The following is a 27,390-nucleotide window of genomic DNA, read 5'->3' on the forward strand; positions in this document are numbered from 1 at the left end:
GTATTCGTGGTTTCGCATATTCGCGATCGCTGATTTAATATAAAATGAAACCTAAAAAAATATGAATTTTAAAGCGCTACGAATATTTTCCGCCATAAAAAAACATGGCCGTGGCTAAAATTATCTTTCCCGGTCAAAACAGCGCTCAGTGGGTGGGGGGGGAGTGGGGCGACAAAATCGCAAGCGTGGATATTTCTCGCTAATCCTTGTTCAGTATGTGTTATGCGCTTGTCATGGAAGGTTTCGTCGTTTGCTTTTAATTTATATGCTTATAAATTGAATAAATTTATCAATTTATAAATTGATATGCTTACAAAAGTGATAAATCTACCGTTTTGCAGTGTAAAACAGACTTTTTCAAGTGTGTTAACAGAAGAAAGTGACTTTATTGTGGACAAGCTCTTTCAAAAATATGGCTATGAATAACAAGGGAAATGTGAAAATATCAAAGAAGGTGATGACATTAGCGAATAAAATTGAGTTATTAGACAAAATTTCTAATGGTGAAAGTGTCTCCTCAGTGGCAAAACATTATAAAATCAATGAGTCAACGGTACGATCAATCAAAAAATCGGAAGAAAAAATCCGCCGTAGTGTCCGTGAAAACGCGCTAATTGCTTCACAAATTTGCTCTGTAACTCGTGATGTTAAATTAGAAAAAATGGAAAAAGCTTTAAATCTGTGGATAGAAGACCAAACTCAAAATAAAATTCCGTTAAGTTCACTCATCATTCGTGAAAAAGCAAAACTCCTTTATCAACACTTAAGCAAAACTGGTGATAGCACTGGCGGGATAAGTTTTTTAGCTAGCAAAGGCACTGGTTTGAAAGATTTGTTTGAAATTTCTAATAAATATTACATTTAATATTAAATTGTTTCTTATTTTCATTTTGAGCCATATGCTTGCATTTCACTATGTACATAGTCATATTATGAAGCTACATATAATACATACATAGACAAAATTTTAGACTAGTTTTTCTTATATATTTCATACTTTGGAACGGAACCCCTTTATTACTATGGGAGCCATAACTCAGTATTCGCGACATTTCTCAGGAACGTAACCCCCGCGAATAGCGGGGGTTTACTGTACTCTCCAATTCAATAGCAAATGAAAAGCAAACTTTGCAGCTAAAAATGTGATACATCCCCAGTTCCTTTCCTTAAGCAGTGTGGTAGAAAGCAATTTATATTGTATTGTCCTTTATATTGTAAAGAGTGATAAAGGGCATTTATCTCACTGTTGCATGTATATGATACTCTGTCTCTACAATATGTTTTAGGAGATAGGCAAAATATATTGAAATTAACTGAAAAACATTTTCGTTCCTTAAATTAATAACTAAATAGGATTATATTTAAGAATAAAAGCCCTTGAAACTAATGCACATTTTTCTGAAGACCGATGATAGGTATAATATGACCTCAGTAGCTTTTGTACAACTACTCTCTAATGCAACGGCATACCCTGTCATTGACCATTGTACACACATCTGGACAGAGAGTGGCCATACTAGTACTTACTTTGTTTCATGAACTTTATGAAAAGCATAAGAAAATGGTCAGTTTCTTGAATAGGATTATCAAAGAGTATTAGTTCCATCTGATCTAATATAGCCAGTCCCATCTATTCCAGTACAGTAATCAGTATTTTCCTTATTATCTTATACCTTTAGCTTGTATATTTATGCCTTATACTAACTTGAATTGAAACTTTTGAAGTCAGAAGAATTAGTATGTTTTATATGACAGAATGTGCTTTGTTTCCTCTTCACAAAAAATAATATTTATTGACTTATTTCAGTAATGACAAAACAGCAATACTGGAATTTAAATGTTCTTTACATAAATACATTTCTGTACCATAAGCACAATATTGTAATTGTAAATTTAAAATATTCTATGCCAACTATTTTATTGGGATTTTATTATCCATAATAGATAGTAAACCTTAACAGCAGCCTGCTATTTAGGGACAAAACTATTCGGGTAAATACACTGGATTAATGAATAAATAAATAAATAAATTAAATAAATATAGCATGATTTGTTTATACTGAAACTAAATTTTCTCAAGAATTATCAGAGAACTGAAGCCCTCTATTCAATGGTAATATTTTTTCAGCACTTACTTTAATGCACTCACCTCTTTCTTTCGCTGTCAGAGCTGGTAATATGATTTAGCCATTGGTATCTTAAAAGGCTATGAATTTAAGAATATCAACTATATATAATTTTGATATTGTAATATTAAATTAATGATATGCATTATGAATTGTTTAGCATCCACAAATTCAGACGAAATCTTCCAAGTACATCAAATATCTTTGTGCAGAAGATGAAAGAATTCACAAACAATGGGTAATGGGCATCCGACTTGCAAAGGTGAATATTTATTTAGTGTGTTACAGATAAATTATAAATTAATTTTCTACTAAAATACGTTCAGAAGTGAATTTCATAATGTTTCTACTAATGAATTAATTCCTGAATGAGTGTAATTATTTGCCTTTTCAGTAATGTTATACAGAATTATGTAAGACCAGTTCATAAAGTTCACAGAATGATTATGACAAAATATAGCTGCTGAAAAAGTTTTTTATTTCAGTGCCCAACATCCTTCTCACCCCCCACCCACACACACACACACACACACACTTGCATGGCACTCATCCCACATTATCTCTTCAGACCAGGGTCCCACTAAGCTGTGTGCCTGTGTAGTTGTGCAGGTTTTACAAGTCAAGGCCCCAGGTGCCAAGTGATTTTGTGATCAGGTGTCTTTGCCTGTAAATTAGCACTCTTTCTTGGTGAAATAAAATCATTTCCTTATTTTCAGCATTACGTTAACACTCAATTTATTCGGTAAAGAAAACACTTTACTAGATCAGAAGGAAAAGTAACCTTTTTTCTTTCTTTCTTTCTTTCTTCTGTTAATTTTTTGTTTTATTACTAACCCTACCGCTTTGTCACAAAGGTGGCACTGCTCCTGCCTCCATGTTGCGGTGCCGGTAATCTGGAAGGGAAAAGCTCTCCCTTCCAGGGCAAAATGGAGCAAACCATTCCTAAAACCCAGAAATTCACTGGGTGCATAGATCAGACCCTTACAGGGCAAGAATAGTCAGAGACTGATTTTGTAGCAGCTTGTTATTGTTATTTGGTTTTTAGGAGCATTAGTAACTAAGGCCATATTGCTCCAGGATATGCGGTGGTCCTTCCCTGACCTTTCCGCATCCTCCGTATTTGGTGGTGACGGGCTCGAACCCCAGTCTAATCAAGAAGCATGTGCTACGCGCTGCTGCTCCTTCCCACCTGGCTACGGAGGCGCCTTTGTAGCAGCTAAACATCAAAAGATTGATGTAGTCAGAATCAAAACTCCAACTTTCCTTATTATTCACTCAACCCAAAAACAACCTATTGGCAAACTCTTGCCGTTTCTAGTGCAGAAATGCCTAGAAAGCATAATAGGTACCCCAAAGATAGTTCGTCACTTAAGATCAGGTGGCTTACTGGTTGAAATTGGCACTGATTGACAATCTGAGCATCTGCTGAAACTAAAAATGTTTGGTGTAACTTCTGTTACAGTTTCACCACATGTCTCCCTGAACAAGTCAAGAGGTGCCATCACCGAATGGGACCTCATGAATGTGTCAGATGAAGAGCTAAAACAGGAACTACAAGACTAAGGAGTTATAAATGTCAGAAGAATAATGACAAAGAGGATGGCATACTAGTTCCTACTCAAAACATAATAATCACTTACGATAATCCTAAACCATCAACAGCGATCAAAGCAAGTTATCTTAATTTCCTGCTTTAGAGCATACATTCTAAACCCCTTATGCTGCTACAAGTGCCAGAAGTTTGGGCACTCACAGACAGTCTGCAGAGGAGCAGCTGCCTGTGCCGCATGCGGTTCACTGCACACACGAATACAGATTGCACAGCTACAACACCTAGTTCTAACTGCAGAGAAGTGCATCCAGTGTTTTCCAAGGAGTGTCTCCTTTGGAAAAGGGAAAAAATGTACAGCGGTACAAAATTTAACACAATGTCACCTACCAAGAGGCCAAAAAGTCCTTTCCAGCCCTGAATGCTAATAAACCAACTATGCTCAATTAACCAAAAAACAAATATCAGTTGCAACCCAAACAGTGGTAACCATACCACCAAATGAATCACTATCTGATTGGGCAAGGTCAGTATTGGCCACGGTTCCACTAAACCAAACAGCAAGCAAAAAAAAGTAAAGCAATAAATGTGCCAATTGCTGTACTACCAGATGCCATCCCTCAGGAAAACACTACAGTACGTACTTCTCCTGATGCAAACCAAACAGAACTTCTGATGCAAACCAAAGAAACCATGGACTTAGATGATGGCTCACAGGAAGATGAGCAAGTATTAGAACTATTAACTGATGAGGATATGGACATGGGAAAACCATACTTTCCAAAGAAGGGGAAAGGGAAACCTGAGCGAAGTAAACTTTCAGCTCCTCGAAAACAAATCAAGGGTTCTACTAAACCCAGATAATGCTTACATTTCTGCAGTGGAAATGTAGAGGATATCGCAGCAATTTAAATGACATCCAAGATCTCCTCACACAATATGATCCTATCGCCTTCTGCCTACAGGAAACCAATCTAATCTCACATATAACCATTTCTCTCCAGAACTACATTATTGATCGAAAAGATTGGGTTGTAAACAACCTGAACAATCTGGCACATGGAGGTGTTGCTTTGATAATCAACACTCAAATACTCTCTAAACCACTCCCATTGAAAACAAACCTTGAGGCAGTTGCAGTACGAATCAATGTTAATTTTGACTTGACTATCAAATCCCTATACTTGCCCCCTAATCAAAATATAAGCTACACTGACCTAGAAGAACTAGTGGTATAACTTCCTCAACCCTACTTCATCCTAGGAGACCTCAATAGCCATCATCCTTTATGGGGAAATCAAAACATGGACAAACGTGGACAATTTATAGAAAAATTACTTGACCAGCACAATTTGATTACTCTCAATAATGGCACATACGCTTATACGCATTTACCTACAGGATCTACTTTAGCTATTGATGTGTCTCTATGCTCAGCATCCATATATCCTCTGTTTGGCTGGACTATTCATAGCAATCCACTGGGTAGTGACCATTACCCAGTGATAAGTCGGATTGAAACAAACATCCCCCACTTTTCAAACAGAACTGTCAAATGGAACTTTTTTTAAAGCAAAATGGGATATATATACAAGCAACTAGCAATACTGGAAGAAAAGCAGGTCCAGCAAACATCCATAAACTTGGCCACAGAATATATATCTAACCAAATACTACAGACAGCTGACCAAACGATTCCAAAGCAATCCATCAAAATATCCGCACACTCAAAATCATGGTGGAATAAAGAATGCAACAAGGCCAAAAAAAAAAGAAAACAGAGCATGGAACATCTTCAGGAAGTTTCCAACAACTGCAAATCTCATCTGCTTTAAACAGGCTCGGGCAAAAGCAAAAACTTATTAGGCAGACTAGCAAAAGGGAAGCATGGAGACGTTTCGCCTCCACAATTATAAGAACTACAAAAAGCAAACGATATGGACAAAAATATGACATATGTACTCAAAACACCAGTGGCGACTGCGAATGCATTTGGCGAATTGTTCTTGAAAATCTCAACCACGACATCCTGCACACCTCTTTTTCAGGTACACAAGGCACAGGCTGAGAAACATTTCATCAACTTCAAATCAGCATCTAGTGCTGCATACAGTCTCCCCTCCATGATGTCTGAATTCCACCACTAAACTCAGTGCAGCAGGACCAGATGAAATGCATTACATCATGATAACACAACTTACTGAACCCACCTTTAAGACTTTTTAAAGAGAATACCTTCCCAGACAAATGGCACCACGCTTATGTTTTGGCTTTTCTGAAACCAGGAAAAGACCCTACAAATCCACAACATTACAGATCCATTGCACTCACCAGCTGTATGAGCAAGGTCCTGGAAAAAATTATCAATGCTTGCCTGACATGGTTTCTAGTCCAAAACATCTTCTTAACCCAATACAATGCGGTTTCCGTGAAGGCAGATCCACTCTTGACTTACTCATCAGGGCAGAAATAAACATCTATGATGCTTTTGTATGAAAAAACACAATGCCATGGTTCTTTTTGACATAGAAAAACGTTTTACACAGCTTAGAGGTATGGTATAATGAGAAACCTATACAATCTAGGACTGCACGGAGACTTGCCAAAATTTATCAGAAACTTCCTCCATCATCGCTCATTTCAAGTTAGAGTCAACAACCAGTTGTCTTCCAGTTTTATCCAGGAAGAAGGGGTCCCACAAGGTTCAGTACTAAGTGCCACCCTATTTAACATAACAATGAACTCCATAACACAGGATCTACCACCGACAGTGTCCACTACTCTGTATGCCGATGACTTCAGTATCTCATGCCATTCACCTAATATGTGAATGGTAGAAAGACAGTTGCAAGGTACTATCAGCAAAGTTGTAAAATGGTCCCAAAACAATGGTTTTCACCTCTCACCACAAAAGACTGTCGGGATACACTTCTGTAGGAAGCGTAACCTACTTCACCTAGAAAATCAAATGATCCCAGTGGTTCGTAGTGTCCACTTTCTTGGTGTAGTTCTAGACCAAAAACTTACCTTCATTGAACATAAGAGCTTCAGATTACTTGCCTTAAGAAGCCAAACATCTTAAGAATACTATCTGGCACAACATGGGGAGCCGACCGTTACACTCTACTGCATTTGTATCATGCATTAATACGGTCACATCTAGACTATGGCTCTGTGGTCTACAGCTCTGCTAGACCAAGTGCCTTACGTTTGCTTGATCCCATACACCACAGTTCTGTACGGCTTGCACTAGGGGCATTCTGTACATCACCAGTTCAGAGCTTATATGCTGAAGCAACTGAAACCTCTTTACATCTATGAAATGCTTCTAGCATTAGCATTAGTAGAGGCATATGATGCAAGAAAGCAAGCTTATTCAGCATCAGCCAAAAAAAAAAAAAAAAAAAAACCGCTCCCATTTCACCCCTCCGTTCGTTCGAAATACCTGTCCAGTTGAGCTTTAAATTTGTTTAGGCTATCAACTTCAACAACAAGTGATGGAAGTCGGTTCCACCAACCAACCACCCGCTGGCCAAAGGCAAATTTCCGCACATCTATCCGACATCCGTCCTTCCTCAATTTGAATTTATGCCCTCTGAGGTGATTATTCTGAGCAAGATGAAGAATCCCATTGGCATTGAGCATGCTCAAACCATTCAAAGCCTTATACACCTCTATCAGATCACCTCACCGGTGCCTAGTCTCCAGATTCTGTAATTTACAAAACTTAAGCCTTTCTTCGTAAGAGGAACCCTTTGTTCCATTCACTAATCTTGTTGCCCTTCTCTGTACTCGTTCCAGCAGCTCTACATCCTTCTTGAAATGAGGCCTACAGACCTGTATACAGTACTCAAGATGTGGCCTAACCATTGCCTTATACAAGGGAATAATCACCTCCTTATCCCTGCTAGAAAAATTCCTGTATATCATTGACAAGACACCATGAGCTACTCTTGCAGCTCGTCTGCACTGCTCATAGAACTTCATATCTGCCTGCACAATTACCCCCAGGTCCTTTTCATTCTCCACCACTGTCAGTGTAGTACCGCAGAGTTGATACGTTGCTCTGGGGTTACTGTTTCCAATATGTAGTACTTTACATTTGTCAATGTTAAACTTCATTTGCCACCTCTCAGCCCATCTGTTCAACCTTTCCAAATCCTGTTGCAGCAGCATAGCGTCAGTAGTGTCCTTAACAACCCTGCCAACCTTTGTATCATCTGCAAACTTGGACATTAAACTTGATATCCCATCATCAATATCATTCATAAACACCAAAAACAACAACAGACCCAACACTGAACCCTGAGGAACTCCACTAATAACATTAGTCCACGTTGAGCAGTGTCCATTGATTGCCACTCTCTGCCTTCTGCCACTCAACCATCCCCTTATCCATAGCAGCAATTTGCCTCCAGTGCCACACTGCTCTAATTTGTGCAGCAGTCTTCCATGTGCAACAGTATCAAAAGCCTTTCTAAGATCCAAATATATAATATCAAAGTTATTCCCTGCATCCAGTTCTTTTGTGACTACATCATAGTATCCAATCAAATTGGTCAGGCAAGACCTGCCCTTAACAAAACCATGCTGCGTCTGAGCTATAACTGAATTCTTGTCTAGATGATCCTGCAGTGCTTCTTTAACCAGTGCCTCCATTAATTTACCTGGAACAGAAGTTAAACTAACAGGTCTATAATTACTTGTGTCAGCCTTTGATCCTCCTTTGTGAATTGGGGTTACATTTGCACATCTCCAGTCTATGGGTACCTCCCCTGAGTCCAAATAAGCTCTCATAATTATGGCTAGGGGTTTGCTTACTTCCTTTGCTGCCTCCTTTAATATAACTGGATAGATCCCATCCACCCCAGGTGCCTTTTTTATGTTTATCCTCAACAATCTCTCCTCCACTTTCCTCTCAGTTATTACAAAATCATCCAGCTCACTGCCAATGTTTACTTTACCTACATCATTCTCCTTCGTGAATAACTCCTCATGCGTGAATGTAGATGCAAAATACTCGTTTAGATTGTTAGCCACCTGAGCAGGATCCTCAACTGTTGAACCATCAATATCCAGTGGACCAATCTGATTCATCCCTTTCCTTCTTGAGTTTAAATATGTAAAGAACTCTTTTCTGTTTTTCTTTGCATCCTTTGCCAAGGATTTTTCGTAGTCTGCCTTTGCTTGCCTAATCTCCTTTGTGACTTGGTTACAGACCAACTTATATCTATCATAGGCTTCCATGTCACCCATTAATTTGTATGTATCCCATGCATTTTTCTTCTCTGCCACATGTCTCATTAGTTCATCTGACAACCATTTAGGCCTAAACCTTGAACAATATTTCTTAGTTGGTATGTAAAGCCTGGTAGCCTCCAAGATTAGTTCCTTGAATGCTTCCCATTTTGAGTTTGCTGTTGGTAACATCATCAGTTGGTCCCACTGTATAGAATTTAAATACTGTCTCAGACCATCATAATCGGCTTTACGAAAACAAAAATCCTTCCCTTTACCTCTGATGGTAGTTACCTCCTTGAGTAAATCCCACTTCAACACACTGTGATCACTGCCACCTAGTGGTTCATTTATCTGCAGATTCTTAATGCATGAAGAATCACTACTGATAATCAGATCAAGAGTATTGCTCCCTCTTGTTGCCTCACGAACATGCTGATGTAGAAAACAATCATCCAATAAATCCACAAAAGCCTTGCTAGTATGCGAGTGACCAACCCACAAATTCCCGTCAATATCTGGGAAATTAAAATCCCCCATTATAAGACTCTCTGATTTACTGGCCCACTCTATTTCCCTGTACAATATCTTATTATACTCATCAGAGTCATTAGGCCTATAGCACACTCCTACTCTCAATTTTGATTCCCCTATGCTTATGTCACACCAAACTGACTCGACACTGCCCTGTCCATCGATGTCGACTGGCTTCACTTCCTTGGACTTTGTGTTTCTTAACTAATAGCATAACCCCTCCTCCCCCTCCTGTCCTGTCTATCCTTTCTATACACATTGTATTCCCCAAATTCCAGTTCCGCATTACTTATATCTGTGTGACACCACGTCTCTGATATCACAACAATATCTGCCTTTGATGTTTTGAGCAATACCTCAAATTCATCAAATTTATTTACCAAACTCCTAGCATTGGTGTACACGCAGGTATACATGCACCTGTTTCTATTCTTAGCTACCCTAACACAACCCATGTGTTTACTTGTACCGCAATAACTCCCAGCAGTCTCTGAAATATCCTGTATCTTGTTTTTCAGGCTTCTGCTCATTTCAATAGAAGCAGTGCAAGAATCATTTCCACCTCTGCCAGTGGCTACTGTTAATCTATTAGTCCTTGTATCCCCCCCAACTAGCAGTTTTCCGACCCACCTAACACTGCCTCGACAGCATCAGCAAAAATTCTTGCACCCTTTCTATTTAAGTGTATCCCATCCCTGTAGAAGCAACCTCTCCTGTTAAACTACGCAGCAAAAGTCAAAGGGCAACTAGACAACACTACTCGGAATGGACTTTTTCTCACCCAAATGGGAGAACCTTTACAGAGCCATCTGAAAACCCATCAACAGGGATACGCCTGCATTCCCTGCTCATTGACTGGCAAATTGACCTTACCATGTTACAGCCTACTACTTCTTGTACTGCTCCACCTTGGATGTATCACATACCGTTGTGCAACCTTTCACTCACATCACTGGGGAAACACACCTTACCCCAACAGAACCTACTGCAAATTCATGCCATATTGAGAACCCAGCACGCAGAGTACATGCCAATCTACATGGACAGATCTAAATCTAACGCCCACGTTGGTGCAGCAGCAGTTTTTCCCAACTTTACTATAGCCAAGAAACTCCTCATTGAATGCAGCAGCAGCTTCACTGCAGAACTCTGTGCTATCTTCATAGCATTAAATTTCACCTTATCAACAAATATATTGAACAGTGTGATCTATACAGACTCCATTAGTGCTATTCAAGCTATACAGCAGAATAAAAATCACGATAACCCGTTACTCATACAGATTGAATACCATGACTAAGCTAAATAGTAAGAAACAAGAAGTCATCTTTTGTTGGATCCCTGGTCATGTGGCAGTTTCTGGAAATGATCTAGCTGCGAAAACTGCTACAGATCCTATAGATGAACCATTTAGTATACCCATCACAGACTACAAGTCAATTATAAAGAAGCGATATCTTGAAAAATGGCAATACATATGGCAAAGTCAAGTTGGGAACAAACTACTCCGTACAGAGAAACATCTCCAACCTTGGAAATCCAGAATACATGAAAACAGGCATGAAGAAGTCATATTAGCCTGACTATGAATAGGCTATACATATCTGACACATCTTTATCTTCTTGCAGGTATTGATCCACCACTGTATACAAATTGTAACACTCAGCTCACTGTTCAACATGTACTCATTGATTGCCCCAAATACAATAGTGACCGACAAGCTATGCTTACCTCTTTTTCCAGGACAAACACTTCTTTCAGTATTGCTGACCTCCTGGCAGATACCCCACACATGGCCAAAATGTTTTCATTCCTTAAACAGATACAACTGTAAAATGCAGTGTGAACTTCAACATTTATATACGTAAACTGTGTATTTAAGATCACTATAGTTAGGCACATTATGGCCTTGCTGCCCTTGTGCCGTAAAGCTCATAAACAAACAAACATTAGCATTAGCATTAGTAGAGGCATTTGATGCAAGAAAGCAAGCTTATGCAGCATCAGCCAAAAAAAAAAAAAAAAAAAAAACCCACTTCCACTTCACCCCTCTGTTCGTTCAAAATACCTGTCCAGCTGAGCCTTAAACTTATTTAGGCTATCAACCGCCACCACAAGGGATGGGAGTCTGTTCCACCAACCAACCACCCGCTGGCTAAAGGCAAATTTCCGCACGTCTATCCTACATCTGTCTTTCCTCAATTTGAATTTATGCCCTCTCAGGTGATTTTTCTGAGCGATTTTTCTAACATTTACAAGTTAAGTGCTCTGCACTAAATTTTTTGAGTGCACACTACATTCTGGGATGCAACTGACTGAACATGCTCCACCCAGGTCCCATTCTGCCAGGGAATTCCTCTCGAGGTTTACATATTTCTATTACTTGAATACAAATTATGCTTTATATCTCTTAGAACCCATATGTTCAAGAAAATTTTGAAGAACCATAACACAAACAATTCAAAGAATTTCTTTTGGGGGGGGAAAATGTACATTCTGACCCCACTGATAAGAGATTGAATAGTCTTACTGTCATTAAAAGATGTATGGGGAGTGTATAAGAAATATTTTCCAGTTTTTCAATCTGCAGTTTATAAATTTGTTAAAACTGTCAAGAATAGTTTGACAGTTTTAACAAATTTAAATTAAAAATAATTTAATATTTGTAAAATCTATTTAATTTAATAGTTATTTTTATCGTTTATTAAACTGTTTTATCCTATTCACGTACAAAAATCATGTAATTATTATTATTAATGTTTATAATCATTGATTATTTTTGTATGGTGACCAGCTGCATAACAGTGTAAGGTAAGTTCATTCCATCCACTGAGGAAAAAAATAGAGGAACTAGGCTTCTGATATGTAAAAATTTTCATGTGTAAAACAATTACAACCACTCCCCGATTAACGTAAGGGTTGCGTTCCACAGAACACTACGTAAGTCAAATATTACGTGTCAGAATTTCTCTATATAAGGATTTAGGGAAATTCTGCACTCGTAGCTATGCACGCTGAATTTGATAGAAGCAAAAAAGAAATGTTCAATGAACATGTAAATAGAATTATTAAATTTTTTTTTTTCTCATGCTCAGGAAAAATTACAAAAAGAGAAAGGCATCAGCAAGTTTTACCTTTCGAGCATCGTTGCCAGAATTAACTCTCCAGCTGATAAGTACGCTGCTGCGGAAGTTGAGGGCTGTGGAGATTTTTAGAAGGGGTTTTTTCCAGCACATCACAAAATTTCTCTGCAGCTGCAGAATCGGCACTGGCGAATTCGCTACATACTTTAATGTTTTGGAAATCATAGTGATGCTTGAACCTATTAAACCAACCATTGCTTGCCATGAACTTAGCTTGGGGTTTGTTGTACCTATTATTAAGTATGGCAAACTTGAATGGCCATTAGATTCAGGGGCACTTGCTTCTGAATCTGATTTTCCATCCATATTATTAATAGCTTTTCCATCTTCAATATAACACCTGACTGCTGTTTTGTGATCACCGTTGATCTTAAATGCATTGATCCTTTAACATGTTCTTTTATACGCACACTGTCCCTTAAAATATTATTCACTGTTGGAGCAGCGAGACCTAATTCTGTGAATTAGATGAAACTTTGTCCTGCTTTGTACTTCTTAATTCATCATCTTCATTTCTAAATCATTTGTTTTGTTTCATTTCATTTCCTAGCACTGCCAGCACTTGCGCTTTCTGTTGGTCACTTTCCCTTCATCATTGTGATGATGTAAGTCATGATGTAAATAGGAATGAAGAGAAGATCCTGAAAATTTTTAGGTTTTTTATATGATTGAAGATTTCAGTGAAGTTGGAAACACATTTCACCATAATAACGTAAAAACCCACACAATTCCAGTTATTGGGATTATTGCAAATGCAGTAAGATCGAGTTTATTACCCATTTATAATTAGATGCACTAACAGAAAAAGCCCAATAAACTGGAAAGTTCAAATTGTTTTTATTGTTTTATGGTAGTGACCTCCAGAAATGTGTTTTAGAAAAATATCACGAAGGTGTTCAAATTGATTCTTATAATGGGAACATATGATAATACTGAAAGTGTAATGCAATTTCCATTATAAAAATGACCTTTTAATTAAAGAGATAAATAGCTTAGTTATATAGCGAAACTTTCAACTTCCGAGGTCTTGGAACAAATTATCAAAAAAAAATTGTGTTATTGGGTTCACATTATGATATTTTCACGATACCTTCATTTATTCCTACAAGATGCAAAATGTGTTTCCATAAATGTTTTTTAAGTTTTCACCGGCCTGCAAAAACTTACATAAAGTCGAATTTCCGTAAGTCAGGGAGTGGCTGTACTTCTGTTCTGGAGAAAGGAAGAGGTCACTAGGAGCCAGATCTAGGAATTTATTGGGGGGGGGGGATAAATTCTTTTATCTTTGATGGCAAGTATTGTAACAGTGGACTTATATAATAGAGCACTGGCCTGGTGGAAAAGAAAATCGTGATGTAACTGCTTGCTGCTTCATTATTAATTTTGCATAATGCTGGCCTGTAATGATTGTGGTTGCATGTTCAAGGTAATTAGATAAACATCCTGAGCATTAAAAAAATAATAATAAATAAATAAAGCTGTCACCTTTCCTGCTGATGAAGCATTTCGTGGGTGGTGGAAATGATGTGCATGTCAAGATCATATTTTGCTACTTGAACTCATTATCAAAATGGAAAACATTTCAGTAGAGTCCTATAGTCTTGCTAGCATGTCAAACTGGACCACCAGAAGATTGTGAAGAATATGACGAGTCTTTACATGCAGATGGAATGGGCAAGCAAGCACAAATGTCTTACTATGGGTGACTTCAATCTGCCCCAGATTGATTGGAATAAGTGGAAGGGAAACTCACGTTGGGGAAAAATTTTTCCAAATAAACTAGATGATTCTTATTTGTACCAGCATGGCAGAGATAATACTAGGGGAGAGAATATTCTTGACCTCATCATTACTACAAATTAGATGACATCACAAGGCTTAAAATACAGGAACCAGTGGCAGATAGTGATCATGCAGTCTTCAGTTGGAAGATGAAGAAAGGTGTTGCAGTAGTTAAAGGTAAAGGCGTGGGTCTTAATTTCAGAAGAGGGGACTTTAACAATTTAATGCACTATGTGGCATCTATTAATAGGCAGATTGCAGAGTAAGGACAAATAAACTTGAATTATGGAATACCTTTAAAAAGTTAGAGAAGCCATGAATGCATACATACCATTAAGAAAAATATTGCAGGAGGAGGATGCCAAAATGGATGAACATGGAGCTGGCTGGTGAAATAAATCAGAAAAAGATAGCACGGGGATAGTTACAGAGTGATGAAAAATACTGAAGCCTACAACAGCTACAAATTGAGTGTACAACTACAAACTTAATAGTAGGAGACTAGTGAAATTACTTAACAAATACAGGTCAATGTTGAAAAAAAGGCGAGAGTTAGGGTTGAATTTGAAAGTGTCTGCAATTCTGCTCAGACATGATAATGAGAGCCTTGTCGATTAATTTGGCCCTGGAGAGATTGTGCAAGGTTCAAGGGGTAGAATTTTTCTTAGCCTGGTCTGTGCTTGTTAACAGGAGAGACTCTTCTACAGGAATGGGATACACTTAAATAGAAAGGGTGCAAGAATATTTGCTGATGCTATCGAGGCACTGTTAGGTGGGTCAGAAAACTGCTAGCTTGGTGGGGGGGATACATGGACTAATAGACTAACAGTAACGGCTAGCAGGGGCGAAAGTGATTCTTGCACTGCTTCTATTGGAATGTGCAGCACCCGGGAAAACAAGGTGCAGGGGATTTCAGAGACTGCTGGGAGTCATTGCAGAACAAGTAAGTACATGGGCTGTGTTAGGGTAGCTAAGAATAGGAACAGGTGCATGTATACTTGCATGTACACCAATGCTAGGAGTTTGGTAAATAAATTTGATGAATTTGAGGTGTTGGTCAAAACATCAAAGGCAGATATTGTTGGGATATCACAGATGTGGTGTCACACAGATATAAGGAAATCAGAAATGGAATTTGGGGAGTATGATGTGTACAGAAAGGAAAGACAAGCTAGGAAGGGAGGAGGGGTTATGCTATTAGTTAAGAAACACATAAAATTCAAGGAACTACAGCCAGTCAGCATGGCTGGACAGTGCAGTGTCGAGTCAGTTTGGTGTGACATAAGCACTGGGAAAGAAAAAATTGCGAGTAGGAGTGTGTTATAGGCCTAATGACTCTGATGAGTATAATAAACAACTGTACAGAGAAATAGAGTGGGCCAGTATAATGGGGGATTTTAATTTCCCAGATATTGACTGGAATTTGTGGGTTGGTCACTCATGCACTAGCAAGGCTTTGTGGATTTATTGGATGATTGTTTTCTACATCAGTGTTCGGGAGGCAACTAGAGGGAGTAATTCTCTTATTTGATTATCAGTAGTGATTCTTCATGCATTAAGAATCTGCAGATAAAGGAACCACTAGGTGGCAGTGATCACAATGTGCTGAAGTGGGATTTACTCAAAGAGGTAACTACCATGAGGGGTAAAGGGAAGGGTTTTTGCTTTCATAAAGGTGACTACAGTGATCTGAGATACCAACAGAGAAAATTCAAGAAACCAGCAACCGTTCAAATCCAAACTCTCCAGGCTAAAACAAATGGACAGGATGTTCCCCAATGCATCCCTTCACCTCATAAATTATCACAGCATTGATTGCAAGAAGTTGCTCAACTCTGAAGCCTACAGGAGTCTCATTTCCAATCAAATTATGAGAAATACAAACAGCTGCCTGCCTGCGACCCAGTAACTACATCCGAGAGCCAAATGTGATGTTCTGCAATATATATTTTTGATCGTTATAATTCATATTCATTGTTAATGTATATTTATAGAATATGCTATGTATTTGTTTTTTTATTTGTCTCCTTTGTTCTGAATTTATGCCCATAGCCTAGTGCTGTGATGGGCTTGCTGTATTTACAATAAATGAATATTTATTTAGTAATTTATTTTTTAAATCCTATATGGTGGGACCAACTGCAAATTCAAAATGGGAAGCATTCAAAGGATCAATCTTGGAAAATACTAGCCTTTTCTTACCAACTAAGAAATATTGTTCCAGGAGTTATTCAGCGAGGGGAATGCCAGAGGTGTATTCAACTCTAGCAGTAAGTTACAGAATCTTGAAATAACTGGGAGTAAAGTGGAGGAGAAACTGTTGAAGATAAACACAAGAAAGGCACCCGGGGTGGATGGGATCTATCCAGTTATATTAAAGGAGGCAGCAAAGGAAGTAAGCAAACCCTTAGCCATAATTATGTGAGCTTCCTTGGACTCAGGGGAGGTACCCATAGACTGGAAATGTGCAAATGTGACTCCAATTCACAAAGGAGGATCAAAGGCTGACACAAGTAATTATAGACCTGTGAGCTTAACTTCTGTTCCAGGAAAATTAATGGAGGCACTGGTTATGGAGGCACTGCAGGATCATTTAGACAAGACTTCAGTTATAGCTCAGACACAGCATGGTTTTGTTAAGGGGAAGTCTTGCCTGACCAACTTGATTGGATACTATGATGCAGTCACAAAAGAACTGGATGCAGGGAATAACTTTGATATTATATACTTGGATCTTAGAAAGGCTTTTGATACTGTTGCACATGGAAGACTGCTACACAAATTGGAGCAGTGTGACATTGGAGACAAATTGCTGCTATGGATAAAGGGGTGGTTGAGGGGGAGAAGACAGAGAGTGGTAATCAATGGACACTGCTCATCGTGGACTGATGTTATTAGTGGAGTCCCTCAGGGCTCAGTGTTGGGTCCATTATTGTTTTCTGTATTTATAAATGATATTGATGATGGTATATCGGGATTAATGTCCAAGTTTGCAGACGATACAAAGGTTGGCAGGGTTGTCAAGGACACTACTGACACTATGCTGCTGCAACAGGATCTGGAAAGGTTGAGCAGATGGGCTGAGAGGTGGCAAATGAAGTTTAACATTGACAAATGTAAAGTACTACACATGGGAAACAGCAACCCCAGAGCAACGTATCAACTCTGTGGTACAACATTGACAGTGGTAGAGAATGAAAGGGACTTGGGGGTGGTTGTGCAGGCAGATATGAAGTTCTCTGAGCAGTGCAGATGGGCTGCAAGAGTAGCTCATGGAGTATTGTCAATGATATACAGGAATTTTTCCAGCAGGGATAAGGAGGTGATTATTCCATTGTATAAGGCGATGGTCAGGCCACACCTAGAGTACTGTATACAGGTCTGGAGGCCTCATTTCAAGAAGGATGTAGAGCTGCTGGAACGAGTACAGAGAAGGGCAACAAGATTAGTGAATGGAACAAAGGGGTGCTCTTACGAAGAAAGGCTTAAGTTTTGCAAATTACAGTGTCTGGAGACTAGGCACCAGCGAGGTGATCTGATAGAGGTGTATAAAGCCTTGAATGGTTTAAGCATGCTCAATGCTGATGGGATTCTTCCTCTAGCTCAGAATAATCACCTGAGAGGGCATAAATTCAAATTGAGGAAAGACAGATGTAGGATAGACGTGCAGAAATTTGCCTTTAGCCAGCGGGTGGTTGGTTGGTGGAACAGACTTCCATCCCTTGTGGTGGAGGCTGATAGCCTAAATAAGTTTAAGGCTCAGCTGGACAGGTATTTTGAACGAACAGAGGGGTGAAGTGGAAGTGGTTTTTTTTTTTTTTTTTTTTGGCTGATGCTGCATAAGCTTGCTTTCTTGCATCAAATGCCTCTACTAATGCTAAAAGGTTTAGGCCTAAATGGATGTCAGATGAACTAATGAGACATGTGGCAGAGAAGAAAAATGCATGGGATGCATATAAATTAACAGGTGACATGGAAGCCAGTGATAGATATAAGCTGGTCTGTAACCAAATCAAAAAGGAGGTTAGGCAGGCAAAGGCAGATTACTAGAAATCTTTGGCAAAGGATGCAAAGAAAAACAGCAAGGAGTTCTTTACTTATGTAAACTCTAGAAGGAAGGGGATGAATCAGATTGGTCCACTTGATATCGGCAAAAGAGCGATCGCACAAGGAAAGATTCCAAATATGTGGGCTACAGAGTTTGGCAACCAGGCCCCTCAGGGATGACCTGATTGAGGTTTGTAAGGCTCTGTGAGTTGTTAGTAAAATGAATGAAGGCTGAATTTTCATTGTTATAGAGAATTCCAGAACTCGGGGACATAAATTCAAATTACAGGGGAAGAAGCAAAAAGATTTAGGGCTAAAGCCTCAATTTACAGGAAATTCACTATGCATAATGGTTAGTGCAGTGGTTTACAACCGGGGTGCCGCAACAACATTCTTGGGGTGCCGTGTAATTTCGGTTTAAGTTACTTAAAGTTATTATTATTTTATTTTATTTTTTTTTGAAATTTATACATTTATTTCATTATAAAATGGTGTACAGTATTCATTGTACCGTATCTTTTTAATTTTGTGGTGACCTATAATTGATCTTTATTTAGTACCTCTATATAAAGAATAAAATTATTATATAGGTATATATTAAAAGGTCGAAAACCACTGTGTTAGGTATTTCTTTTGGCCTAGGGGTGCCGTGAAAAATTACTGGGACACTAAGGGTGCTGTGAACCAAGAAAGTTTGGGAACCTCTGGGTTAGTGCATTAACATCATGTTTGTATGTAGTGAATTACTGAAAATGGTAAAATAGCATCATTTTTATCATATCTCATATTGTGAATGTCTTCACTACAAGTTGCCTCATATTGCACTATCTGAATAAGTAACACTTCACCAGTGGAGAAGACTATTGTTACTTATTGGTATCCACTGAGAATAAGTAACAATAGTGTTCCCCACCAGTGAAGCATTAGCTATTCGAGGTAATTCAATATCAGGCAACTCATGAAGGATTTTTATCACGAGATAAAAATGATGCATTTTTATAATTTTCGGTAATTCACAACATACAAACATGATGCTAATGCACTAACCTGTTACTTTTAGGGAAAGAGGTTTACACTAGATTGTAGTAAGTTTGCTTTTAGCCAGCAAGTTGTTGTGGTAGTAGTAGTAGTGGCATGTGATGCAAGAAAGCAAGCGTATGAGCTTATGCAGCATCAGTCAAAAAAAAAATCACACCATTCCCTCCAAATGCCTGTCCAGTTCCTCCTTAAATTTATTCAACCTATCAACTTCCACAACGACAGATGGAAGTTTGTTCCAGCAATTAACCACCCGCTGGCTAAAGGCAAATTTCCGCACATCTATTCTACTTGTCCTTTCTATTGTCCTTTCTTAATTTGAATTTATGCCCCCTTAGGTTCACTTGAACAAGTGGAAGGATCCCATCAGAATTCAGCGTGCTCAACCCATTCAAGGCCTTATACACCTCAATCAGATCACCGTGCAGGTGCCTAGTCTCCAGCCACTGCAATTTGCAGAACTTAAGCCTCTCTTGGTAAAAGGATCCCTTCATTCCCCTCACCAATCTTGTTGCCCTTCTCTGTACACAAGGTGCCTCCGTAGCCAGGTGGGAAGGAGCAGCAGTGCGTAGCACACGCTTCTTGATTAGACCGGTGTTCGAGCCCGTCACCACCAAATACGGAGCATGCGGAAAGGTCAGGGAATGACCACCGCACCGGAGCAATATGGCCTTAGTTGCTAATGCTCCTAAAAACCAAAATAACAACAACAACAACAACATCTCTGTACACGCTCAAGTAAATCTATATCCTTCCTAAAATGAGGCCTCCAGACCTGTATGCAGTACTCAAGGCATGGCCTGACCATTGCCTTATACAAAGGGACAATCACCTCCTTTTCCCTGCTAGCAAAATTCCTATATATCAGAAATAAGACACACCTGTCAAAACGCACTGGTCGATAACTAATCAGGAAATAACCTATGTAATTATTTACCTGTGCATTTGTAGTGCGCGAAATTCTTAAGGTCAAATAAATAGCCCAATAAAATTCCAGAACGGTGCACACCCTCCAACATGGCAGCAAGCAAAACAGTGGGAAAGCAGTGATTGACAAGTTGTAACTCCCATATTTCGACAAATGGATAGGACCAAAGCAGTGATTGGCAGATGCCACTGCTTTCCCCGCCCACTGGCCTCCTAGGGTGTTTTCCCCCACATTTGCCGCTGTTTTCAAATCGGGAACTAATTTTTCTATTTTAAAACAGTGGGATGGAGGGATAAACATCCTACCTAACCTAAGCCTCCCCCACCTCGACGACACAAAACAATCAGAAAAGGGAGGTACCTTCACCTGTCAATTATCGCTGTCTTCCTCACTTTCATCAAACTACCTGCCAGTGTATACTATCCTGGACTTTAGCCAATATCGCTATGTAATTATTTACCTGCATTTACATAGGTCACTTAGGAAAAGGCCTTTTGCTTTGGGTTCCATAATACATGAGGGATATTGTTGCATCTGAAAGAGCAAGACTGAAATATTTACAAACTATACAAATATTTAAAATATTTATAAAATATGAAACCACAGTATTTTCAAATATACAATATTCATTAATAAACAAAAAACATTACAAGGGAACATCAAATGTTAGACAGAGAATCACGTGCACGAGGTTGGTGAACATTATGCAGGCAGTTGTCGATAATTAATTGCATTTGTAGTGTCATAATTGCCTTGCCCTCTTCTCCCATTACTAGGAGGAAAACTTTTTTTAATGTAGATAAAGTACATAACAAATAAATTCACAGACAGTAAAATGTTAGGTAAGCTAATATTTAAAAGCATACTGTACTGATAAACAATCCAATGGCTGTATCTTTAATATAATATGCGTATTTTGTTAGTAAAATTGAATTTATAGTGCAGTGTGAACTTTAAAAAAATCCCTACTTTTTTCCAAAAATATCCTCTTTTTGGAAGTACCCCTGCTTTTGCAAAAACTTTTTTTTTTTTTTTTTTTTAGCCTGTTTTGGCTAAGCCTTCTGTTTTCTTCCTGCATACAAATATCTGATCTCCAGCTTTTTTCAAAGTCAAAAGTGGGCAGCTATGTATAGTATAAGCATAGTTTAGAGGCCACATCCAACAAAATTGAAACATGAAACAGCTAACTGCATTGAGCTGTATTTGTGCATTTGGGTGGAGGCTGAATTAATATTCATCCAAGGCATTGTTTCTTTCTTAGCAGGACAACATCTTGTGGCATAGAAGAGATTGTCCTCTAGCTGGTAGTGAGTATGTCAAGAATGTTCCACCTGTGCTTTCCATTCTTTGAAAAGTTATGTTGGGAGAGAGTGCTCTGAGAAAAATCTGTTGGACAAGGCAAGCCCATTGTGATATGCTTGCAAAGTTGGTTTGGCTCTGAAGGATGATTGAGGGGCTCTCCATGAGCATAAATTGGGTATAATGAGACTACACCATTATCTTCTTCACCACGAACACCATTCTTTCATGGGGGGGAAGGAACCTCCAGAGTGCATTTTCAATCCCTGTACTTGTTACTGTTTTATAGTTAGCCCACTTGATTAGAATTCCAAGGCTGTGAACAATTTGAAGTTCATAGGTATAGTTGGGCCCACAATTCAGAGGTATAGAGGACTGACAGGAATATATGTTAATGTATATAGTCAATTCTAATGTATATAGTCAATTCTAAAGTTTTCAAGGGGCTCACATCTGGTGAGTATGGGCTTGACACACCCAGGGTCCTCAGCTGGATATCATCATTCTTCTCTCTTTCTCTCTCTCTCTCTCTCTCTCTCTCTCTCTCTCTCTCTCTCTCTCTCTCTCTCTCTCTCTCTCTCTCAGGGGGTAACTCTGGATTTTTTTTTTTGGCTGGTGCAGCATAAGCCTCAGGCTTCCTTGCGCCATATAGCTAATAATAATAACAACTCAAAATATCATGCCTATATTGGATAGGAATGGAATGATTATTACAGTGGACAGCACTTCCAGTAAGAATTAGTCTTGTGGCACACTTGTGATGATATCACAGTGTAGGGATCATTCTTTATCTCTTAGCACCAGCATTCACTGAGAGAGAGAGCTAGGTTTTCAAGAAACCATAATGTGTCTCCTGCGATAAAATAATAATCATATAGCAGGAGCAGAATTGGGGGAGGATGCTGACAGCATCAAGGGCTTCATTGATATCAGTATATTCCTTTTGTTCAAAGTCATGGAGGAGATGATTAGTGGTGGGATCTGTTTTGTATTACATAACAAACCCAAGAAGAACCCTGTGGATGTACCTGTTTGGTAATGATTGGCAGTAGGGCTTTATCTATGACTTTTTGAAGGCTGGAGGTGTGTGCCATTGGCCTGCAATTTCAAAGATTGATCACATGTTGTGGGAGGTTAAAATCGCCTTTGGCTATGTGTAATGCAGACTGGTCAAGATTGTTAATCAGCCAGTTAGTGATTTCATTAATTGGGCAAGGCGATAGATAAAAAGTCACAAGCATAATGGATTTTTATTTGAGTGTTACCATTATCATCTCAGTGAGTGATGAAAGATGGGATTTTCTCAGTTATGAATCATTCCATCCATGAAATTGTCATTCACAACATATCATTGAGGCTGTTGCAGGCTGATCAATGTTTACCTTAAGGCTCTTAATTATCTTTCCACATTTGAAATTGTTGTTACATTGCAGGCCATTTTTATATTGCACATGTTATTAACTTCTAGCGATATCCACTATCAGCCTACTGCAATGTGAGCACCTATTCCAAACGATATATAAAGAGCCATATAAAACCTGATTAAATATATGATAAAATTGATAAAAATATATAATTCAATCAAAACAAATTGAAGCTTGCAGACCTATTCTGGCTAACGAGAAAAGAAATTGCCACACACACAGGCTCATGAAGCAGTCAGAGCAACCGATCCCAAATTAAGAGCAATAATATGGTGTTTAATCATACTGCCATTCCAGCTGATAACATCATTTTCTGACTTTGCTACTCTACAAAACATATATTCAGCTTGTTAGTTGAATATGGTATATTAGGCTTTGTATGTTTGTATAATTAATATTATTTTAAACCTTGGCATGATTTGCAATTATTCTCCTTATATACATTTCAGCAATTGCCATGAGCTGAGATTGTGGTAGCACACAGCAAAATTTTCAAAGATGGGAAATGTGTGGGGGAGGGATTGTTACTCTCTCGTTATCTAAAAGTTATGGCCTATTTCAGTGTTTTCCCAATCTTTTTTCCCCCCAGATACAGACCACTTTTTTTATATTTGAGGTGGAAACCATGGACTACTTTTATATTTGAGGTAGAGGCCATAAAATATATAAATAACTATTTCTTAAATGCAGTCATATATACTGATCCTTAACATATACGGTATATGTTAAGCCGTTATAGGCTTACTTGTATCTCCCATTGCAATTAATGAGATTGTTGCCTACCTATCTACACAAAAAAGCAATGTTTTTATTATCTGTTCCCATGGACCACTTTCTTAAGTTACTTGGCCCACAAGTCCACAGACCTCAGGTTGGGAAACATTGGTCTGTTTCATCTTTATGATCCAATTTTGTATTTCAAAACATAACATCTTTGAATACCAACTAGATTTATAAAGATTACATTTTGTAAAATTAATATTCTCACACACTATATGTGAATTCAACTTATTGTTGTGGTAGTGAACAAGTAACTTTTTTTGTACAAATTATAATAATAAAACCAGTAATTCTATTTTCCAGTTGATCTAATTTAGTTTTGTTTCTACCCACGTTTTAGGTTAAAATTTTTAAAAAAGGAGGGGGGGGATTGTGCTTAAATTCAATATATTTTGTTTTAAGCAAAATTTGATTGTTTAAAATTTTGCATTTCAGTATGGTCAACAGTTAAAAGAAAATTATGATAATCTAATGAGGGATATTGTTGAAGAAGATCTCGACACTCTAGCACATGCCCGTAGTTTCTCTGTATCTTCCATGGCTAAAACATTAGCTGTAAGTTCTGATAGTTCAGGTAGCTCTGGCAGTCCGGAACGTCAAGATATTTCTTTAGAGGATGTTGTGTTCACTGGTCCAAAGGCTGTGTCTACTCCTGAAGCAGTTGACCCTGATGTCCTTAGTAACAGAAGCTCCAATTCTACACCTACACCAACTCCAATGGATTGGACTAACCAGAGAGGTCCAGTGGCACGAAAAGATTCAGTGAAATCTAGCACTAGTAGCAGCAGTGGATGTTTATCTGAACGTTCCAGTGTTAGCACACCAACAGCAGAGCAGGTGACCTTTGAAAGTGATATACCTGTTGGAACTATTAAACGTAAACCCAGTTTAACACCTAAAATTCCTCTAACTAGTACTACACGAAGTATTGCAAAACAATCGGTTGGTACAGATTCTTTAAATAGCATTGTTGCCATGGAAACAGTTAGTTTAAGTAGTGGAGGAAGCAGTAGTACAAGTAGTGGAAGTATATGTGGAAGTATTGGAAGAAATATGGGGACAAGGTTCAGCTTGAGACGATCACAGACAGATGACCGAATCATGTTAAATGGCACAATGAAATCTCTACAAAGGAAATCATCCATTGAAGCAGTTGCTCTTCCACCTAAAAAAAAGGATAAAGATATTGATATTCTCCCTCTTCCACCTCCACCGCTGGATCTCCAGTCATCTATAGAAAGTATAGATATAGATTCTTTACCTCCACCTCCGCCAGAAGCCTTCAGAGGTAGTACTTTGAGTCTCGATTCCTTGCCTCCTCCACCACCCCCACTTCCACTTGGTGAGGAGTCAAGCTGGCCAAGTACATCCAGTCTGAACTCTTTGCCACCTCCTCCATCTCCATTATTTCAAACTCCTACTAGAGAAAGAGAGTCACTACCCTGCCCAGAATCACCACCTGATACCAAGTTCCAAGGTGCTCCAATAGTTCCTCCTAAACCAAGAAATGGGCAGAGGCGGTTATCAGAAGCAGATATCATTCCTCATTCACCACCTCCATATTTAGCAGAATTAAAGTTGGGTCAAAGTAGTCTTTCCAGGTCATTTGCAAAGCAACAGAAAAGAAGTAAAATAAATACAGATTCAACAGTTGTTGATAGTGAAGCAAATGCACCCCAATCACCATCTCAAAATTTTGTAGACACCCCTAGTACAAACACAAACTTTACACTTACTGATAGAAGAGCTAGTGCTCCTTCTGTTCCAATGACACTAGAACTTGCTCCTCCATTACCTCCCCTTCATATGTCTCCTCCTCCCCCTCCCCACTCCTCCCCCTCCACCACCTCCTCCACTTTCTTTCTATCCTCTCACACTTCCTCCAAAGAAATCAAAATCAGTGTCCAAACCAGCACCTCCAAAGCGAAGTGAAACAACTAGGCTTTCTTCTGGCTCACTTGCTGGCCTTATGCGACGGTCATCAGTCCCTTCTACTTTTCCTGGTCAAAGTGCACAAATGTGTCCACCTGAATCATTCCTCAGAGATTTGCAACGTGTAATGGAAAAAAAATGGAAAGTAGCTCAGCAACTCTCTGTAGACTTGTCAGCAACACCACATCAGATCTTGGGATTTCGTGATCCTTGTTATTTGCCACCAGCAAGTTCAGATCAGTTGACAACACCACCCCCTCCTCCTCCCCCACCCCCTCCTCCTGCTCACATTCAAAGACCACGATCATCTTCCCAGGGTAGGCATCGGAGATCTCTGGAAGATGCAATGACACCAAAGAAACGGCCCCCTCCCCCACCTCCAAAAAGAAGTGAAACTACTCAACTTTCAAGACGACAGTGATTGTTGTTTTCAGATGAACATTATGTGCTCAAACTGGTGCTTCAGATGGAATTTAGGAAGAAAAAGGCTTATCACAGTCTTTTTTTTTATTTGTGTTTCAGCTGTGAAAAGGGAAACTGATTACTGGCTTTTGTTAAAAATATTGTTTTTCTAATTAATGTGAGTTTGTGGTCCTATACCTCACACTTGAAATATCAAATCAGAACCAAAAGAATGACATAAAAAGTGTGAATAACTTTGAACTTGCTCCAGCCATTCAAAAATTTGATTAGCATAAGTTGAGTAAGTGTAATTATAGTGAAAATAACTGGAAAGTTCTGTATTATGCTGTCAGATATAATCACTTTATTTAAATTTAATACTTGTTGCTTCCAGATAATTGTGGTTAGTGCTTTTGTTTGCTTTTCACTTTTTAAATGTTTTGTTATTGCTCTTAGTTTTTTTTAACAATATATTAATAAGTATATATTGTTTCGGAAATGAAGATATGCATGCAGTTAGGTGCTTGCTTCAGAATGATGTACAGAGTCAGTTTGTGTTGTCTCAATTAGTTAAACTACTCTCTGTAAAGAGATGTTTGGTGAAGTGATAAAAGTTCATGTTATGAACTCTAAGGTGATACGTCAGTTTGATTTACTACATCATGCCATACAGTAATCTCTAGTGAAGTAACTGCTGGACACAGTAATTATACACTTCATTAGAAATTAGTTTCAGTAAATCAAAAATAATGTGATGTGCTTTTATTTTGTTTTGATTTTAGTAGAAATCTTATTTTGTCTAGTCAAATTAAGATGACATTCTGTGTCCCTCAGGTCCATTAAACATGTATATTGATAATAGGTTTTAGTATCAATTAATACTAGACAACAGATGTCTCTCCTGCCCTCTTTTTATTCTTAATTGCAGTCCTTGTAAGCAATGTATCACTGTTGTTGCTGATAATATGTTTAGAGCCCAATCAGTAAAAAAAGTTCCTCTCTGATCCTTCTGCAGAAAAATCTGGTTTATGTGCAAAAAAACATCCAAGTTTCCTCTTTACTGTTTGAGATAATTTTCAATCTGAAGGGAAAAGATTGAAATTTATATGCAAATAATTTAATGTTACGTATTATAAGGAATTTTATGCTGACAGGAAGTATGCTTAT

The 27,390-nt window shown here is 38.5% G+C and overlaps 1 protein-coding gene across 1 annotated transcript in view; it reads left to right on the forward strand.

The window, feature by feature from the left end:
- Positions 1-26,311, forward strand: part of LOC150091031 (uncharacterized) — a 556,951-nt gene extending 530,640 nt beyond the window's left edge. The window contains 4 exon segments of the mRNA XM_090373962.1: positions 2,287-2,388; positions 24,325-25,712; positions 25,714-26,061; positions 26,152-26,311. Of these exon segments, the coding sequence (XP_090230088.1) occupies positions 2,287-2,388; positions 24,325-25,712; positions 25,714-26,061; positions 26,152-26,242 (1,929 nt within the window). The 3' untranslated portion in view covers positions 26,243-26,311.
- Positions 26,312-27,390: the final 1,079 nt, after the last annotated feature.

This window comes from Mastigoproctus giganteus, chromosome 1 (genome assembly GCF_048544385.1).
Source record: "Mastigoproctus giganteus isolate SK-2022 chromosome 1, ASM4854438v1, whole genome shotgun sequence".
Classification (NCBI taxonomy): Eukaryota; Metazoa; Arthropoda; class Arachnida; order Uropygi; family Thelyphonidae; genus Mastigoproctus; species Mastigoproctus giganteus.